Raw genomic sequence first — 20,526 nt, 5'->3', positions numbered from 1 at the left:
GGTGTGCAAACCTGTGCAATGGTGTGCAAAGCCGTGCAATGGTGTGCTGGGGTGTGCAAGGCTGTGCAATGGTGTGCAAGGTTGGTCCTTGTATGCAAAGCCATGTAATAGTGTGCAAAGCCATATAATGGTGTGCTGGGGTATGCAAGCCTGTGCAATGGTGTGCTGCAGTGTGCAAGACTGTGCCTGGTGTGCAAGACTCTGCAATAGTGTGCAAGGTTGGGCCTTGTGTGCAAAGCTGTGCAATAGTGTGTGAAGCCGTGCAATGGTGTGCTGGGGTGTGCAAGACTGTGCAAGGCTGTGCAATGGTGTGCAAGGTTGGGCCTGGTGTGCAAAGCCGTGCAATAGTGTGTAAAGCCATGCAATGGTGTGCTGGGGTGTGCAAATCTGTGCAATGGTGTGCAAAGCCGTGCAATGGTGTGCTGGGGTGTGCAAGGCTGTGCAATGGTGTGCAAGGTTGGGCCTTGTGTGCAAAGCAATGCAATGGTGTGCAAAGCCGTGCAATGGTGTGCAAGGCTGTGCAATGCTGTGCAGGGGCATGCCTGGTGTGCAAAGCTGTGCCAGAGCATGCTGGGCTGCACCATGAGCGTGCAAACACACACCCACCTTGTGTGCCCCCGCCCCCCATGGTGCAAGCCCCCCCCAGGTCCCTCTGTGCCCCCCCTCCCTGCACCCACCCCCCCAGTGTCACGCTGCTGGGGGTCCCGGGGGGGGGGGGGACAGACACATGCACAGCCACGGATGCTCCAGGTCTTTATTTGTGGCCCCTCCGGGGACCCCCCCGGACCCCCCCAGCTCAGAGCCTGTCCCTAAGTGCCCGAGGGGCTGCAAGGGGGGGGGGGTCCAATGCCCCCCCCCCCCAAACAGGAAGGGGGGGGGGGCGGAAACTGGGGGGGTGCAAGCAGCGGACTACGTCCTACGCGCCCCTACAGGGCGCAGCACCCCTGGGGGGGGCCCAAGGGGGGGGTGGGGGGTCCCGGCCCCCCCGCTGCCGAGGGGTCCAGCCCCGGCGCGGCGCCGCCGTCCCGGTGCTGCCGGTGCCTAGCGGCAGGGGGGGGCTGGGTGGTGGTGGTGGGGGGGGGCACAGGGGGGGGCCCGGCGGGGACCCCCCCTCGCAGCCCCTCCTCAGTGCAGCCGCTTCTGGTAACTGCGGGGGGGGGGGGGACACAAAGCGGGGAGGGGGGGGTTAGTGGGGGGCGGTGGGGGGGTTAAGGACCCCCCCCCATGACCCCCCCCCCATGACCCCCCCAGAGGCTGGCACCCCCCAGATCCTGGTGGGGGGTGGGGAGGGGGAGTGGGGGGGGTGAGGGGGGTGGGGGGGTGATGAGGGGGGTGGGGGGGGGATGGGGAGCCCCCCCCCACGACCCCCCCCGTACTTACATGGCAGCACCGTGACACTGTGGGGGGGCGGCAGCAGGGGAGAGAAGGGACAAGGTCACCAAGGTCACGACCCCGCCATGACCCCCCCCATGCAGAGGGGGTCCCCCGGGAGGCGGGGCCGCCAGAAAGCCCCGCCCCCGCCCAGTAGCCCCGCCCCCAGCCCCGCCCACATCAGCCCCACCCTCTAAGCCCCGCCCAGGGGGGTGTGGCCAGCAGGAGGCACCATGTGGCCAGCGGGCTGCCAGCCAGCCAATCAGCATGCAGGAAGGCCAATCAGCATGCAGGCAGCCAATCAGCATCCAGTTTAGCCAATCAGCGTGCAGAACAACCAATCAGCATGCAGAACAACCAGTCAGCATGCAGGCAGCCAATCAGTGCCCTGGCAGCCAATGTGCATCCAGTCCAGCCAATCAGCACGCAGAATGGCCAGCCAGCATCCAGCCTGGCCAATCAGCATCCAAGCCCAGAGACCAGCACCTCCACCAGCCAATCAGCACCCAAGGGTACACTCCCAGCCAGCCAATCACATCGCAGCCAGCCAACCAGCATCGCTCCCAGCCAGCCAATCACATCGCAGGCTGCCCACCGCCCAGCCAACCAGCGCATCCTTCAGCCAATCAGCAGACGACCTGGCTGGCTGGCTAGCCCCGCCCCCTGCCTGAAACCCCGCCCCCTGCCCGAAGCCATGCCCCCTTTATAGACCCCACCTCCTACCAGAACCCCCACCAAGCCCCGCCTCCCTTTCCATAAGCCCCGCCCATTTCCACAAACCCCACCCACTTCCCCAAACCCCGCCCCCTTTCCACAAGCCCCACCCAGTTCCAAACCCCAAAGCCCCGCCCCTCTCCCAAGCCCCGCCCCCTGATGCCCCCCCCCAGCCCCAGGGCCCCAATGCAGGATCTGAGCTGCCCCCCCCCCCAACCCCTCCCCCCCCTCGGACCCCCCCTCTCCCAGGTGACCCCCCCCGGGCTGCCCCCCCCTCCCCCACCCCAGGACCCCCCCCCCACACCCTGGGACCCCCTCCCCGTCCCCAGGGGGGGGTCACTCACGCGTGCAGGCCGTGCGCCCCCCCCTCGGGCTGTGGGGCCATGGTGCGCTTCTCGAACTTCAGCTCCCCCGAGTACATCATGGACCTGGGGGGGCACCGCGGCCACCGTGACCCCCCCCCTCCCCGTCACCCCCAAGGGGGCTGGGGGGTCCCCGTGGTCCCCGTCACCCCCAGGGTCCCCCAAATCCCCGTGGTCCCAATCATCTCCGGGGCCCCCAGGGTCCTTCTGGGGTCCCCGTGGTCCCCGTCATCCCCAGGGTCCCCAAGTCCCTCTGGTCCCCGTCACCCCCATGGTTCCCAAAGTCCCCGTTGTCCCCAGAGTCCCCACGGTCCTTGTGGTCCCCATCATCCCCAGGGTCCTTATGGGGTCCCCTCGCTCCCTGTCACCCCCAGGGTCCCCACGGTAGCCAAAGTCCCCTGTGGTCCCCAAGGTCCCCACGCTCCATTACCCCCTGGGCCCCTGTGGTCCCCAGGGTCCTTATGGGGTCCCCGTGCTCCCCGTCATCCCCAGGGTCCCCATGGCACTCAAAATCCCCGGGTCCCCAAGGTCCCTGTGTCTCTGTGGTCCCCAATGTCCCCATGTCCCCAATATCCCTGTGTCCCCAAGTTCTCCATGGTCCCCAGGGTCCCCAATGTCCCCATGTTCCCATGGCCCCAAGATCCCCGTGTCCCCAGGGTCTCTATGGTCCCCGAGGTCCCCATGGCCCCAAGGTCCCAGTGGTCCCTGTGTCCCCAAGACCTAAGGTCCCCATGTTCTCAAGGTCCCCAAGGTCCCTGTGTTCCCACGGCCCCAGGACCCCTGTGACCCCAATATGCCCATGTCCCCAAGGTCCCCATGTCCTCACAGTCCCCATGGTCCTCATGTCCCCAAGGTCCCTGTGTCTCCAACGTTCCCAAGGTCCCTGTGTCCTCACAGTCCTCATGGTCCCCAAGGTCCCCATGTCCCCAAGGTCCCCCAAGGTACCCATGGTCCCTCCCCATGTCCCTAAGGTCCCCAGCAGTCCCCTTGTCCCCAAGACCCAAGGTCCCCAAGATCCCCGTGTCCTCATGTCCCAAAGGTCCCCGTGTCCCCAAGATCCCTGTGTTCCCATGTCCCCAGGACCCCTGTGTCCCCATGGTCCCCCTGTTCCCATGTCCCCAAGATCCCCATGTCCCTAACATCCCCGTGTCCCCAAGGTCCCCATGGCCTCTATGGTCCCTGTGTCCCCAAGACCCAAAGTCTCCATGGTCCCCAAGGTCCCCGTGTTCCCATGTCCTCAGGACCCCCGTGTCCCCAAGGTGCCCATGTCCCCATGTCCCCACGATACCTGTGTCCCAAAGGTCCCCAAGGTCCCCAAATCCCCATGGTCCCCATGGTCCCTCTCCATGCCCCCAAGGTCCCCAACAGTCCCTGTGTCCCCAAGGTGCCCATGGTACCCACATCCCCAAGGTCCCCAACAGTCCCCCTGTCCCCAAAGTCCCTGTGTCCCCAAGACCCAAGGTCCCCGTGTCCCCAAGATCCCCAAGGTCCCCAAGGTCCCAGTGTTCTCATGTCCCCAGGACCCCCGTGTTCCCAAGGTGCCCCTGTTCCCATGTCCCCAAGATCCCCGTAGGTCCCCAAGGTCCCTCCCCATGTCCCCAAGGTCCCCAACAATCCCCATTTCCCCAAAGTCCCCGTGTCCCCAAGACCCAAGGTGCCCGTATCCCCAAGATCCCCGTGTCCCCACGTCCCCAGTGTCCCCAGATCCCCGTGTCCCCACGTCCCCGAGGTCCCCGTGTCCCCACGTCCCCAAGGTCCCCATGTCCCCAAGGTCCCAAAGGTCCTCAAGGTGCCCATGGTACCCACATCCCCAAGGTTCCCAAGATCCCCGTGTCCCCAAGACCCAAGGTCCCCATGTCCCCAAAGTCCCCACATCCCTAAGGTCCCCAACAGTCCCCATGTCCCCAAAGTCCCTGTGTCCCCAAGACCCAAGGTCCCCATGTCCCCAAGGTCCCAAAGGTCCCCAAGGTGCCCATATCCCCAAGGTCCCCATGGTCCCTCCCCATGTCCCCAAGGTCCCCAGAGTCCCCGTGGTCCCCATGTCCCCAAGGTCCCCAACAATCCCCATTTCCCCAAAGTCCCCGTGTCCCCAAGACCCAAGGTGCCCGTATCCCCAAGATCCCCGTGTCCTCACGTCCCCAAGGTCCCCAAGGTGCCCATGGTACCCACATCCCCAAGGTTCCCAAGATCCCCGTGTACCCAGATCCCCGTGTCCCCAAGACCCAAGGTGCCCGTATCCCCAAGATCCCCGTGTCCCCACGTCCCCAAGACCCCCGTATCCCCAAGATCCCCGTGTCCCCACGTCCCCGAGGTCCCCGTGTCCCCGCGCTCACCGCAGCAGGGAGAGGCTGCGGGCGCCGATGTCCTGGCAGCCGTGCTGGATGCCGGCGATGAGGTAGGGCACGAACTTGTGGATGGAGCCCTTGTCCTGCACCGAGCCCGACACCCCCTGCGCCACCTTCACCGGGTCACCCTCGCTGCGGGGACGGCCGACGGGGCTCAGGGCCGGCCGGGGGGGGTGGGCAGTGACCCCGGGACCCCCTCCCCAAAACCCCACAGACCTGAAGTAGCGCTTCTGGCTGCCGCCCTGCTCCATGGCGTCGAGCGAGCCCATGCCGCGGTACTTCTTCAACCGCACGCCCTCCGAGAAGAAATACTCGCCCGGCGCCTCGGTGGTGGCCGCCAGCAGCGACCCCATCATCACTGCGGGGTGGGGGGCGCAGCCGTGACCCCGTCCCCGTGTCCCGTGTGTCCCACCACCCCCCCCCGGGACCCCGCTCACCCGTGGAGGCGCCCAGCGCCAGCGCCTTCACCACGTGCCCCACGGTGCGGATGCCGCCGTCGGCGATGACGGGCACCCCGAAGCGCCGCGCGTACTCGGCCACCTTGTAGACGGCCGTGCCCTGGGGGCGGCCGCACGCCATCACTGGTGGGGGGGGGAGGTGGGGAGGGGGGGGCACACATACACATACAGAGGTGGGTCGGGGGGAGGCGTGGGGGGGGGGGATTTGGGGGGCTCTGGGGGGGGCCCCCGCGCACCTTCCTGGGTGATGCAGATGGAGCCGCAGCCCATGCCCACGCGCAGGGCGTCCACGCCGGCGTCGATGAGGTTCTTGGCTTGGGCTGCTGTCACCACTGCGTGGTGTCCCGTGGGGACGCGGTGTGTGTGTCACGGGGGTGGGGACGGAGCCCCCCACCCACCCCAAACGTTGCCCCACAGCATCCCCAGCCCAGCCCCACGGTGCCACGATCGCGCACCCCAATCGTCCCCTTGTTCCGTTTGACGTCCCACAGCGCCCCATCCTCTGCCCCGCTGACAGCCCCTCAGCACCCCAAATCTGCACCCCACAGCACCCCAAAAGCTGCCCCACTGCCAGCCCCAGGGCACCCCAACCCCTGCTCCATGGTGCCCCAACCCCTGCCCCATGGCACCCAAGCGTCCCCCTGTTCTGCTCACCAACGTGTGGCTCCCCAAATCCCTACCCCGTGGCACCCCAATCTCCTCCCCACTTTGCTCGACACGCTGTGGCACCCCAAAACCTGCCCCACTGCCAGCCCCATGGCACCCCAGACCATGCACCATGGCACCCCAAATCTCTGCCCCATGGCACCCCAAACCCTTGCCCCATGGCACCCCAACCCCTCCCCACTGTCAGCCCCATGGCACCCCAACCCATGCACCATGGCACCCCAAACCTCACCCCATGACACACCAATCCTAGCACCATGGCACCCCAACCCCTGCCCCACAGCACCCCAACCTCTGCCCCATGGCACCCCAAACCTTCCCCACTGCCAGCCCCATGGCACCCCGAACCGTGCCCCATGGCACCCCAAACCTCACCCCACGGCACCCCAAATCCCTCCCCACTGCCAGCCCCATGGCACCCCAAACCTCACCCCATGGCACCCCAACCCATGCACCATAGCACCTCAAACCTCACCCCATGGCACCCCAAAATCCTGCCCCATGGCACCCCAAACCCCATGGCACCCCAAACCTCACCCCATGGCACCCCAAATCCCTTCCCCACAGCACCCCAAACCCTCCCCACTGCCACCCCCATGGCACCCCAACCCATGCGCCATAGCACACCAAACCCCACCCCACACCACCCCAACCCCTACCCCACAACCCCCCATCGTCCCCACACCCTGTGTGGGATTTCGGGGTGTCGCCCACCCCCCCTCGCCCCCCTCACCCCCCCACGCTCACCGTTGCCCCCGATGACCTGCAGCTCGGGGTACTTCTGCTTGATGTAGTGGATCATGGCCACCTGGTACACCGAGTTCCCCTGCGACGAGTCCTGCGGGGGCGCACGGACGGGGACGTCGCGGGGCGCACGAAACCCCCCAAAAAAACCTTCCCGGTGACCCCGTGACCCCGTGACCCCCCCACCCACCAGCACCACCACGTCGACGCGGGCTTGCACCAGTAGGTCCAGGCGGTATTTGTCGTCCTCGCGCGTGCCCAGGGCGGCCCCGCAGAGCAGCTGCTTGCGCGCGTCCTTGGAGGCCAGCGGGAAGTCGCGGTTCTTCTGCAGGTCGCTGCGCGCGATGATGGCCACCAGCTCGTCGCTCTCGTTGACGATGGGCAGCTTGCCTGGTTGGGGTTTGGGGTCAGGGTTTGGGGTTGGAGATGGGGTTTGGGGTCGGGGATGGGGTTTGGGGTCAGGGTTTGGGGTTGGGGATGGCGTTTGGGGTTGGGGATAGGGTTTGGGGTGGGATTTGGGGTTGGGGATGGGGTTTGGGGTCAGGGTTTGGGGTTGGGGATGGGGTTTGGGGTCAGGGTTTGGGGTTGGGGATGGGGTTTGGGGTCAGGGGTGGCATCAGGGATGGGGTTTGGGGTCAGGGTTTGGGGTTGGAGATGGGGTTTGGGGTCAGGGTTTGGGGTCGGAGATGGGGTTTGGGGTTGGGGATGGGGTTTCGGGTCAAGGATGGGGTTTGGGGTCAGGGATGGGGTCAGGGTCAGGGTTTGAGATGGGGTTTGGGTTCAGGGTTTGGGGTTGGAGATGGGGTTTGGGGTTGGGGATAGGGTTTGGGGTCAGAGTTTGGGGTTGGGGGTTGGAGATAGGGTTTGGGATGGGATTTGGGGTCAGGGTTTGGGGTTGGAGATGGGGTTGGGGGTCAGGGTTTGGAGATGGGGTTTGGGATAGGATTTGGGGTTGGGGATGGGGTTTGGGGTCAGGGTTTGGGGTTGGAGATGGGGTTTGGGGTTGGGGATAGGGTTTGGGGTCAGAGTTTGGGGTTGGGGGTTGGAGATAGGGTTTGGGATGGGATTTGGGGTCAGGGTTTGGGGTTGGAGATGGGGTTTGGGGTTTGGGATGGGGTTTGGGGTGGGATTTGGGGTCAGGGGTTGGGGATGGGGTTTGGGGTGGGATTTGGGGTTGGGGATGGGGTTTGGGATGGGATTTGGGGTTGGGGATGGGGTTTGGGGTCAGGGTTTGGAGTCAGGGTTTGGGGTCGGGGATGGCGCTTGGGATGGGATTTGGGGTCAGGGTTTGGGGTTGGAGATGGGGTTTGGGGTGGGATTTGGGGTCAGGGTCAGGGTTTGAGATGGGGTTTGGGGTCAGGGTTTGGGGTTTGGGGTCAGGGTTTGGGGTTTGGGGATGGGGTTTGGGGTCAGGGATGGGGTCAGGGTCAGGGTTTGAGATGGGGTTTGGGTTCAGGGTTTGGGGTCAAGGATGGGGTTTGGGGTCAGGGTTTGGGGTTGGGGATAGGGTTTGGGGTTGGAGATGGGGTTTGGGGTCAGAGTTTGGGGTTGGGGGTTGGAGATAGGGTTTGGGATGGGATTTGGGGTCAGGGTTTGGGGTTGGAGATGGGGTTTGGGATAGGATTTGGGGTCAGGGTTTGGGGTTGGGGATGGGGTTCAGGGTCAGGGTCAGGGTTTGGGGTTGGAGATGGGGTTTGGGGTTTGGGATGGGGTTTGGGGTGGGATTTGGGGTCAGGGGTTGGGGATGGGGTTTGGGGTCAGGGTTTGGGGTTGGAGATGGGGTTTGGGGTCGGGGATGGGGTTTGGGGTCAGGGTTTGGGGTTGGGGATGGGGTTTGGGGTGGGATTTGCGGTCAGGGGTTGGGGATGGGGTTTGGGGTGGGATTTGGGGTTGGGGATAGGGTTTGAGATGGGATTTGGGTTCAGGGTTTGGGGTTGGGGATGGGGTTTGGGGTCAGGGTTTGGGGTTGGGGATGGGGTTTGGGGTCAGGGTTTGGGGTTGGAGATGGGGTTTCGGGTCAAGGATGGGGTTTGGGGTCAGGGTTTGGGGTTGGGGATAGGGTTTGGGGTCAGGGTTTGGGGTTGGGGATGGGGTTTGGGGTCAGGGTTTGGGGTTTGGGATGGGGTTTGGGGTTGGTGATGGGGTTTGAGGTCAGGGTTTGGGGTTGGGGATGGGGTTTGGGGTCAGGGATGGGGTTTGGGATGGGATTTGGGGTTTGGGATGGGGTTTGGGGTCAGGGTTTGGGGTTGGGGATGGGGTTTGGGGTTTGGGGATAGGGTTTGGGGTTGGGGATGGGGTTTGGGGTGGGATTTGGGGTTGGGGATAGGGTTTGGGGTCGGGGTTTGGGGTTGGGGATGGGGGTTTGGGATGGGATTTGGTGTTGGGGATGGGGTTTGGGGTTAGGGTTTGGGGTTGTGGGTTGGGGATGGGGTTGGAGATGGGGTTTGGGGTGGGATTTGGGGTTGGGGATGGGGTTTGGGGTCAGGGTTTGGGGTTGGAGATGGGGTTTGGTGTTGGGGATAGGGTTTGGGGTCAGGGTTTGGGGTCGGGGATGGCGCTTGGGATGGGATTTGGGGTTGGAGATAGGGTTTGGGATGGGATTTGGGGTTGGGGATAGGGTTTGGGGTCAGGGTTTGGGGTTGGAGATAGGGTTTGGGGTCAGGGTTTGGGGTTGGGGATGGGGTTTGGGGTCAGGGTTTGGGGTCGGGGATGGGGTTTGGGGTGGGATTTGGGGTTGGGGATGGGGTTTGGGGTTGGGGATGGGGTTTGGGGTCAGGGTTTGGGGTTGGAGATGGGGTTTGGGATGGGATTTGGGGTTGGGGATGGGGTTTGGGGTCGGGGATGGGGTTTGGGGTCAGGGTTTGGGGTTGGAATGGGGTTTGGGGTCAGGGTTTGGGGTTGGGGATGGGGTTTGGGGTCAAGGATGGGGTTTGGGGTGGGATTTGGGGTTGGAGATAGGGTTTGGGGTCAGGGTTTGGGGTTGGAGATGGGGTTTGGGGTCAGGGTTGGCACTTGGGGTCAGGGATGGGGTCAGGGTTGGGGTTTGAGATGGGGTTTGGGGTTGGGGATGGGGTTTGGGGTCAGCACTTGGGGTGGGCGTTTGGGGTTCAGGGTTGGTGCATGGGGTCGGGGATGGTGTCGGGGATGGGATTTGGGGTTGGAGATGGGGTTTGGGGTCAGGGTTTGGGGCTGGAGATGGGGTTTGGGGTTGGGGATAGGGTTTGGGGTCAGGGTTTGGGGTTGGAGATGGGGTTTGGGGTCAGGGGTGGCACTTGGGGTCGGGGATGGGGTCAGGGGTCAGCACTTGGGGTGGGCATTTGAGGTTCAGGGTCGGTGCATGGGGTCGGGGATGGGATTTGGGGTCAGGGTTTGGGGTTGGAGATGGGGTTTGGGGTCGGGGATAGGGTTTGGGATGGGATTTGGTGTTGGGGATGGGGTTTGGGGTCAGGGTTTGGGGTTGGAGATGGGGTTTGGGGTTGGGGATAGGGTTTGGGGTCAGGGTTTGGGGTTGGAGATGGGGTTTGGGGTCAGGGTCAGGGTTTGAGATGGGTCTGGGTTTGGGATTGGTTTTTGGGGTCGGGGATGGAGTTTGAGATGGGGTTTGGGGTCAGGGTTTGGGGTTGGGGATGGGGTTTGGGGTGGGATTTGGGGTTGGGGATGGGGTTTGGGGTCAGAGATGGCGTCAGGGATGGGGTCCAGGGTTTGAGATGGGGTTTGAGGTTGGGGATGGCACTTGGGATGGGATTTGGGGTCAGGGTTGGCGCTTGGGGTGGGCGTTTGGGGTTCAGGGTTGGTGCATGGGGTCGGGGATGGCATCAGGGATGGGGTTTGGGGCCAGTGTTTGGGGTTGGGGTTGAGGTCAGGGTTTGAGATGGAGTTTGGGGTCAGGGATGGGGTTTGGGGTCAGGGTCAGGACTTCAGATGGGGTTTGGGGTCGGAGATGGCGTCAGGGATGGGGTTCGGGGTCAGAGATGGGGTTGAGGTCAGGGTTTGAGATGGGGTTTGGGGTTGGCATTTGGGGTCGGGGTTTGGGGTCAGGGTTGGTGCTTGGGATGGGGTCGGCACTTGGGGTTGGCGATGGCATCAGGGATGGGGTTTGGGATGGGGTCAGGGTCAGCGCTTGGGATGGGATCTGGGGTCGGGGATGGGGTTGAGGTTTGGGGTCAGGGTTGGGGATGGTGTTTGGGGTCGGCGCTTGGGGTCAGGGTCGGTGCTTGGGATGGGGTTGGGGGTCGGGGTCAGAGTCAGCACTTGGGGTCAGGGTTTGGGGTCGGTACCTTTCTTGCTGCGCTGTAGGATCTCGTTGGCTTCCTTGAGGGTGACGCCGGCCGGGGCCACCACCAGGTCGTTGCGTTTGGTCATCACCTGCGGGAGGGGGGCCGGGGGCACCGGGGAGATGGGGGACCCCAAGGGGACCCGTGTGGCCCCACAACACCGCCCATCCTGCATCCCGACCCATCCCATCCCATCCCATGCTCTGACCCCACACCCCTACTAGGCTTCCACTCCTATCCCCATCTTCATTCCTATCCCACCCCATACCCATCCCATGCCCTCCCCTCCCTCTCTCCAATCCCATCCCCAATCCATCCCCATCCCCACCCCATCCCAATCCCATATCCCTGTCTCCATCTCCATCCCATCCCCATCCTGATCTCCTCCCCAATCCCATCCCCATCCCATGCCGTTCTGATCCCAATCCCACCCCCAATCCCATCCCATATCCCAATCCCACCCCATATCCCCATCCTGTCCCCTCCCATCCCCCTCCCGTCCCCAATCCCATCCCATCTCCCAATCCCATCCCAATTCCATTTCCATCCTATCCCCATCCCATATCCCCACCCCAATTCCCCATCCCATATCCCTGTCTCCATCCCCATCCCAACCCCTCCTCACCCCATCTCATATCCTCTACCCAATCCCACTCCAATCCCATCCCATCCCTGAATCCCATCCCAATTCCCCATCCCAATCCCATTTCCATCCCATCCCCATCCCATATCCCCACCCCAATTCCGTCTCCATCCCCATCCCATCCCCAATCCCATCTCAATTCCCCATCCCCTCCCCAATTCCCCATCCCATCCCATATCCTCATCCCCATCCCATATCCCCACCCCAATTCCCTGTCCCCATCCCCATCCCATTTCCATCCCACCCCATCCCAATCCCATATCCTCATCCCCATCCCACCCCATCCCCTCCCCAATCCCACCCCAATTCCCCATCCCAATCCCATTTCCATCCCATCCCCATCCCATATCCCTGTCTCCATCCCCATCCCATCCCCAATCCCATCCCCTCCCCAATTCCCCATCCCATCCCATATCCCTGTCTCCATCCCCATTCCATCCCCATCCCATATCCCCACCCCAATTCCCTGTCCCCATCCCAATCCCATTTCCATCCCATCCCCATCCCAATTCCCCATCCCAATCCCATATCCTCATCCCCATCCCACCCCATCCCCTCCCCAATCCCACCCCAATTCCCCATCCCATATCCCCACCCCAATTCCCTGTCCCTATCCCATCCCCATCCCATATCCCTGTCTCCATCCCCATTCCGTCCCCATCCCATATCCCCAACCCAATTCCCCATCCCCATCCCATATCCTCATCCCCATCCCAATCCCATTTCCATCCCATCCCCATCCCATATCCCCACCCCAATCCCCATCCCCATCCCATATCCTCATCCCCATCCCACCCCATCCCCTCCCCAATCCCACCCCAATCCCATTTCCATCCCATCCCCATCCTGCCCCCATCCCATATCCCCTACCCAATCCCATCTCCCCATCCCATCCCATCTCCCCATCCCCTCCCCAATCCCACCCCAATTCCCTGTCCCTATCCCATCCCCATCCCCATCCCATATCCCTGTCTCCATCCCCATCCCTCCCCAATCCCACCCCAATCCCATTTCCATCCCCTCCCCAACCCCTCCCCTCCCCTCCATCCCCATTCCAACTCCATCCCCATCCCCACCCCATATCCCCGTCTCCATCCCCATCCCATATCCCCACCCCAATTCCCTGTCCCCATCCCATACCCTCATCCCCATCCCAATCCCATTTCCATCCCACCCCATCCCATCCCGTATCCTCATCCCCATCCCATATCCCTGTCTCCATCCCCATTCCGTCCCCATCCCCATCCCATATCCTCATCCCCATCCCCATCCCAATCCCATTTCCATCCCATCCCCATCCCATATCCCCACCCCAATCCCCATCCCCATCCCCATCCCAATCCCATTTCCATCCCATCCCCATCCCATATCCTCACCCCAATCCCCTCCCCATCCCATATCCTCATCCCCATCCCATATCCCCATCCCATCCCCATTCCCCACCCCAATCCCATTTCCATCCCATCCCCATCCTGCCCCCATCCCATATCCCCTACCCAATCCCATCTCCCCATCCCATCCCATCTCCCCATCCCCTCCCCAATCCCACCCCAATTCCCTGTCCCTATCCCATCCCCATCCCCATCCCATCTCCCCATCCCCTCCCCAATCCCACCCCAATTCCCCACCCCAATCCCATTTCCATCCCCTCCCCATCCCCTCCCCTCCCCTCCATCCCCATTCCAACTCCATCCCCATCCCCACCCCGTATCCCCGTCTCCATCCCCAATCCCACACCCCATCCCCACCCCATATCCCCCCCCCCCCCGACCCCATATCCCCCCCCCCACCTGGCTGAGGTGCGTGCCGCGCTCCCTGTGGGGCAGGAAGTCGATGTCCCTGGAGGTGACGATCCCCTCCAGCCGGCTCCCCATGCGCCCGCTTTGGGTCAGGGGGATCCCCGAAAAACCGTGGCGCACTTTGGCCTCCAGCACGTCCCCCACCGTGTGCGCCGGGCTCAGCACCACCGGCTCCGTGATGAAGCCCTGCTCGAAGCGCTGGGGGGGGGGGGGGCACGGGGGGGGGCGATGGCGGGGTCAGGGGGGGGCGATCCCGAAGGGTTATGGGGTCGTTGGGGTGGGTTTGGGGTCTCGCGCCCCCTTTTTACCTTGACTTTGCGCACTTCGTTGGCCTGGAACTCGGGGGTGCAGTTGTGGTGGATGATGCCGATGCCGCCCATCAGCTGGGGGGGGGGGGGCAGCAGGGGGCACAGTGGCAACGGGGGGGGGGGGGCCCCCCCCGCCCTGCGCCCCCAAAGTGTAAAGTGATGGGGCACCCCGACCCCGCACCCCAAACCGGGCAGGGGGGACACCCCAATGACATAAAGTGATGGGCACCCCGACCCCGCACCCCCAAAATGTGCACCCCCCCCACCCAACCACACCAACCCTGCACCACCCCAAAACCATAAAGTGATGGGCACCCCAACCCCGTACCCCAAATGGGGTGGGGGGACACCCCAATACCATAAAGTGATGGGCACCCCGACCCCGCACCCCCAAAATGTGCACCCCCCCTCCAACCACACCAACCCTGCACCACCCCAAAACCATAAAGTGATGGGCACCCTGACCCCAAACCAGATGGGGGGGGCACCCCAAGTTGTAAAGTGATGGGCACCCCAAATGTGCACCCCAAAACCATAAAGTGATGGGCACCCTGACCCCGCACCCCCAAAATGTGCACCCCCCCCCCCCAACCACACCAACCCTGCACCACCCCGAAGCCTAAAGTGATGGGTACCCCAACCCCGTACCCCAAATGGGGTGGGGGGACACCCCAATGCCATAAAGTGATGGACACCCCAACCCCGCACCCCAAACCGGGCAGGGGGGACACCCCCATACCATAAAGTGATGGGCACCCCGACCCCGCACCCCCAAAATGTGCACCCCCCCCCCCCAACCACACCAACCCTGCACCACCCCAAAACCATAAAGTGATGGGCACCCTGACCCCAAACCAGGCGGGGGGGCACCCCAAATGTGCACCCCAAAACCATAAAGTGATGGGCACCCCGACCCCGTACCCCAGACTGGGCTGGGGGGACACCCCAAGGCCATAAAGTGATGGGCACCCCAACCCCACACCCCCAAAATGTGCACCCCCCCCCCAACCACACCAACCCTGCACCACCCCAAAACCATAAAGTGATGGGCACCCCGACCCCAAACCAGGCGGGGGGGCACCCCAAATGTGCACCCCAAAACCTTAAAGTGATGGGCACCCTGACCCCGCACCCCAAACTGGGCAGGGGGACACCCCAATGCCATAAAGTGATGGGCACCCTGACCCCAAACCAGGCAGGGGGGCACCCAAAATTGTAAAGCGATGGGTACCCCAAATGTGCACCCCAAAACCATAAAATGATGGGCACCCCGACCCCGCACCCCAAACCGGGCAGGGGGGACACCCCAAGGCCAGAAAGTGATGGGCACCCCGACCCTGCACCCCCAAAATGTGCACACCCCCAAACCACACAGCATAGGCACCCCAACCCTGCACCACCCCAAAGCGTAAAGTGATGGGCACCCCGACTCCAAACCAGGCGGGGGGGCACCCCAAAACCATAAAGTGATGGGCACCCCGACCCCGTACCCCAGACTGGGCAGGGGGGACACCCCAATACCATAAAGTGATGGGCACCCCGACCCCAAACCAGGCAGGGGGGCACCCCAAATTGTAAAGCGATGGGCACCCCAAATGTGCACCCCAAAACCATAAAGTGATGGGCACCCAACCCCATACCCCCAAACCACAACGTGATGGGCACCCTAACCCTACACCCCAAACCCACACAGGGGTGGGCACCCCAAATGTGCACCCCAAACCAGATGTGTTGGTTACCCCAAATCCATATCCCCAAAATAACACAGAGGTGAGCACCCCAACCCCACACAGGTGCCAGCACCCCAACCCCACACCCCAACCCATAACGTGCCGTGCACCCTGACCCCACACCCACCCCCCCAGCCCCCCCAAAATCCCCTTTTCCCCCCCCTCCCCCAAATCTCACCGCCATGGCGATGGCCATATCGGACTCGGTGACCGTGTCCATGGGGGACGAGATGAGCGGGGTCTTCAGCGTGATCTTACGGGTCAGCGCCGACGTCAGGTCCTGGGGGGGCCGAGAGACCCTCTCCTCCCTGCCCCCCCCCCCCCCACCCACCGTGGGGACCCACCGGGACCCCCCCCCCCAAAAACCCCCCAATCCCCCCAACCCATCCCCGTGCCACCCCAAAAGCCCAGGGATGTGGGTATGGGGTCACCCCCCCGCCCCCCTAAATCCAAGATACCCCAGGGTTTGGGGGGGTCACGGGGACACTTGGGGGGTGTTGGGGGGGGGGTCCCAGGGGTGTCACCGAGGGGGGGGGACGGGGACAGGACCCACCACCTCGTCAGCCGTGAAGTCGATGAAGCCGGGCAGGATGAGGAAGTCGCTGCGGGGGAGGCATTGGGGTGGGGGGGGGGTCACCCATGGGGGTCCCCCCAGCCCTGGCACCCCAAGGGACGTGGGGGGGGACGTGGGGGGGGGGGGTATGGGGACAGGGGAGCTCATGGCGGGGGGTGTGGGGTGGGGTGGGGACGTTTGGGGTGGTCCCGTGGGGATGTTGGGGTTCAGGGACCACGGTGCCGTACTGGGTGTGGAGTGGGGCTGGGGACCCCCAAACTGGGCTGGGGACCCCTGAACTGGGGAACCCTAAACTGGGCTGGGGACCCCCAAACTGGGCTGGGGACCCCCAAACTGGGCCCAGCTGGGGACCCCCAAACTGGGCTGGGGACCCCTGAACTGGGGAACCCTAAACTGGGCTGGGGACCCCCAAACTGGGCTGGGGACCCCCAAACTGGGCCCAGCTGGGGACCCCCAAACTGGGCTGGGGACCCCTGAACTGGGGAACTCTAAACTGGGCTGGGGACCCCCAAACTGAGCTGGGGACCCCTGGACCAGGCAGGGGACCCCCAAACTGCACTGGGGACCCCTGAACTGGGCCCAGCTGGGGACCCCCACACTGGGCTGGGAACCCCCAAACTGAACTGGGGACCCCCAAGCCAAACTGGGGACCCCTGAACTGGGCTGGGAACCCACGAGCTGGGCTGGGGATCCCAAACTGGGCTGGGGAATCCTAAAGTGGGCTGGGGACCCCTAAACTGGGCTGAGGATCCCTGGACCCAGCTGGGGACCCCTAAACTGGGCTTAAGACCCCCAGGCCAGACTGGGGACCCCTGAACTGGGCTGGGAACCCCCAAGCTGGGCTGGGAACCCATAAACTGGGGAACCCTAAAATGGGCTGGGGACCTCAAACTGGGCCAGGGAACCCTAAACTGGGCTGGGGACCCCCAAACCATGCTGGGAACCCCTGAACCGTGCTGGGGACCCCTGAACCGAGCTGGGGACCCCCAAACTGGGCTGGGACCCCATAAACTGTCTCCCCTTTTGGGGTCCCCCTTTTGGGATCCCCTTGCGCGAGCCCAGGGACCCCAAAACCGGGCTGGGCACCCCCAAACCATACTGGGCACCCCCGAACCGGGCCGTTTGCTGTGGGGTGGTGCGGGGGGGGGGGTGATGGTGCAGGATGGGGTCGTGCCCCCCCCCCCCCCCCAAACCCCATACTTGTAGGTGAGGCCGTCGGCGGTGGCGAAGAGCTGCTGGGCGCTCAGCCCGTCCTCGGGCACGTAGCCGGTGCCGCCGCTGATCAGGTAGTCGGCCATGCTGGGGGGGGGTCACCGGGGGGGGGGGGACACCGGTCCTAATCCCAATCCCAGTCCCAATCCCGATCCCGGTCCTAATCCCAGCCCCGATCCCAATCTCGATCCCAATCCCAGTCCCGATCCCAATTCCAGTCCCGGTCCCGGTGCAGGGCGGTGCTGGGGGGGGGGTACCGGGGTGGGGGGGGAAACCGGTCCTAATCCCAATCCCAATCCCAATCCCGGTCCCAATCCCAGCCCTGATCCAAATCTCGATCCCAATCCCAATCTCGATCCCAATCCCAGTCCCGGTCCCGGTGCAGGGCGGTGCCGGGGGGGGGACACCAGTCCCAATCCCAATCCCAGTCCCAATCCCAGTCCCAGCCCTGATCCCAATCCCAATCCCAATCCCAGTCCCGGTCCCGGTGCAGGGCGGTGCCGGGAGGGGGGGGACACCGGTCCCAATCCCAATCCCAGTCCCAATACCAGCCCCGATCCCAATCTCGATCCCAATCCCAGTCCAGGTCCCGGTTCAGGGAGGTGCCGGGGGGGGGGCACCGGTCCCAATCCCAATCCCGATCCCAGTCCCAATCCCAGCCTCGATCCCATTCCTGATCCCAATCCCGATGCAGGGTGGTGGCAGGGGGGAATACCGGGGTGGGGGGGACACCGGTCCCAATCCCAATCCCAGCCCCAATCCCAATCCCGGTCCCAATTCCAGTCCCGATCCCAATCCCAATCCCATTCCCGGTGCAGGGCGGTGCCGGGGGGGGGGGTACCGGGGGGGGGACACACACCAGTCCCAATCCCAATCCCAGTCCAATCCCAGCCCCGATCCCATTCCTGATCCCAATCCCGATGCAGGGCAGTGCCGGGGTGGGTACCGGGGGGGTGACACCGGTCCTAATCCCAATCCCAGCCCCAATCCCAATCCCGGTCCCAATTCCAGTCCCGATCCCAATCCCAATCCCATTCCCGGTGCAGGGCGGTGCCGGGGGGGGGGGGTACCGGGGGGGGGACACACACCAGTCCCAATCCCAATCCCAGTCCCAATCCCAGCCCCGATCCCATTCCTGATCCCAATCCCGATGCAGGGCAGTGCCGGGGGGGGTACCCGGGGGGGGTGACACCGGTCCTAATCCCAATCCCAGCCCCAATCCCGATCCCAGTCCCAATCCCAGCCCCGATCCCAATCCTGATCCCATTCCGGTGCAGGGCGGTGCCGGGGGGGATACCGGGGTGGGGGGGACACCGGTCCCAACCCCAATCCCAGTCCCAGTCCCAGCCCTGATCCCAATCCCTATCCCAATCCCAGCCGCGATCCCATTCCCGGTGCAGGGCGGTGCCGGGGGGGGGGTTATCGGGGGGGGGGCCCCGCAGCTCCGCCCCGGGGGAGGCACCGGCGGCCGCCGCAGCCCCCCCCGCGCCTCCCGGCGTGCCCCGGCGCCGCCCCGCTGTGGTCCAGTACAGCCCAGTACGGCCCAGTATGGTCCCGTACGCCCCCCCCCGGCTGCTGCCCCCCAGCCTCGGTAACTCCAGCTGCCTCCCAGTAGCCCCCAGTAAGGCCTGACTGCATCCCAGTAAGCTCCCAGTAGCATCCGGCTGCTGGCTGCCGCCCCCCAGTAGCTCCCAGTAGCTCCCAGTGCTTCCAGGTTATGTCCCAGTTCCCTCCTTTTACCTCCCAGTACTTCCCCTGCAAGGCTCCCAGTAAGTCCCAGTGCTTCCAGACCATGCCCCAGTACATCCCAGTGCTGCCCCCACCCCCCAGTAACCCTCAGTACCTCCAGTTCTTCCAGGCCAGTTCCCTCCCAGTACCCCCAGCAGTGCTGGGCCAGCTCCCTGTTCCCCCCCCAGTATCCCCAGTGTTCCCCCCCCCAACCTCCAGTAACTCCCAGTAACTCCAGCACTGCTGGACCAGTTCCTAGGTTCCAACCAGTAACCCCCAGTCAATCCCAGTTCTGCTGGGCCAGCTCCCAGTTCCTTCCCAGCACCCACCAGTACCAACTCCCCAGCAACTCCCAGTGACCCCCAGCGCTGTTGGACCAGCTCCCAATTCCCTCCCAGTATCCCCAGTTTTGTTCCCCTCATCCCCCAGTTTCCCCCAGTACCCCAGGCCCTGCTGGACCAGTTCCCAGTTCTCCCCCAGTAACTCCCACTACCCTCCAGCACTGCTGGACCAGCTCCCAGTTCCCTCCCAGTACCCCAGGCCTGTTGGACCAGCTCCCAGTACCCCCCAGTCCCTCCCAGTATGCTCCTAGCCCTGCTGGACCAGCTCCCAGTCCCCCCCAGTCACACCCAGTACCCCACAGTTCCTTCCCAGTCCCTCTCAGTCCCTCCTAGTCCCCCCCCAGTTTCCTCCCAGTACCCCCCAGCCCTGGTAGACCAGCTCCCAGTTCCCCCCAGTCATTCCCAGCACCCTCCAGTAGTGCTGGACCAGCTCCCAATTCCCTCCTAGTCCCCCCCAGTCACTCCCAGTGCCCCCAGTTCCCTCCCAGTACCCCCAGTCACTCCCAGTGCCCCCCAGTTCCCTCCCAGCCCCCCCCCCAGTACTCCCCCAGCCCTGGCGGACTAGCTCCCAGTTCCCCCCAGTCACTCCCAGTACCTCCCAGCACTGCTGGACCAGCTCCCAGTTCCCTCTAAGTCCCCCGCAGTTCCCTCCCAGTGCCCCCCAGTTCCCTCCCAGCCCCCCCCCAGTACTCCCCCAGCCCTGTTGGACCAGCTCCCAGTGCCCCCAGTCACTCCCAGTGCCTCCCAGTAGTGCTGGACCAGCTCCCAGTTCCCTCCTAGTCTCCCCCAGTCACTCCCAGTGCCTCCCAGTTCCCCCCCAGTGCCCCCCAGTCACTCCCAGTACCTCCCAGTAGTGCTGGACCAGCTCCCAGTTCCCTCCCAGTCCCCCCCAGTCACTCCCAGTGCCCCCCAATCCCCCCCCAGCCCTGGTGGACGAGCTCCCAGTTCCCCCCCAGTCCCTCCCAGTCCCTCCCAGTGCTCCCAGTGCTCCCAGTACCTGTGCCGCCCCTCTCCCATCCCGGTCCCGCAGCGAAGCGGCCCCCGCCCGGGAGGCTCCGCGCCCGGCCCCGCCCGCCCCGCGCCGCTGCGCCAGCCCCGGCCCCGCCCCCGCCGTGACCACGCCCCCCGGACACGCCCCCAATCCCCGCATGACCACACCCACCCACCCCCAGGCCCCGCCCCCTCCCCGCATGACCACACCCACCCCATGCCACGCCCCCTCCATGCATGACCACACCCACCCATCCAGGCCACGCC

The 20,526-nt window shown here is 64.6% G+C and overlaps 1 protein-coding gene across 1 annotated transcript; it reads right to left on the bottom strand.

Annotated features, from left to right (window-relative positions):
* Nucleotides 1-926: 926 nt before the first annotated feature.
* Nucleotides 927-20,321, bottom strand: LOC309891200 (inosine-5'-monophosphate dehydrogenase 1; the record flags this gene model as incomplete). The annotated part of the gene is made up of 16 exons (XM_082785580.1): nt 20,267-20,321; nt 17,189-17,287; nt 15,968-16,016; nt 15,593-15,694; nt 13,685-13,759; nt 13,368-13,574; nt 10,938-11,025; nt 6,851-7,050; nt 6,664-6,754; nt 5,487-5,582; nt 5,230-5,373; nt 5,009-5,150; nt 4,781-4,924; nt 2,430-2,513; nt 1,381-1,397; nt 927-1,147 (listed from the first exon to the last, which is right to left on the bottom strand). Exons 1-16 carry the CDS (start codon nt 20,284-20,286, stop codon nt 927-929), a joined length of 1,779 nt encoding a protein of 592 aa, XP_082641706.1. The 5' UTR covers nt 20,287-20,321.
* Nucleotides 20,322-20,526: the final 205 nt, after the last annotated feature.

Source organism: Aythya marila (genome assembly GCF_965140915.1).
Source record: "Aythya marila genome assembly, contig: HAP1_HAP1_SCAFFOLD_989, whole genome shotgun sequence".
Taxonomy (NCBI): domain Eukaryota; kingdom Metazoa; phylum Chordata; class Aves; order Anseriformes; family Anatidae; genus Aythya; species Aythya marila.
The sequence above is the reverse complement of the archived record's forward strand: the minus strand, read 5'-3'. Positions and strand labels throughout refer to the sequence as shown.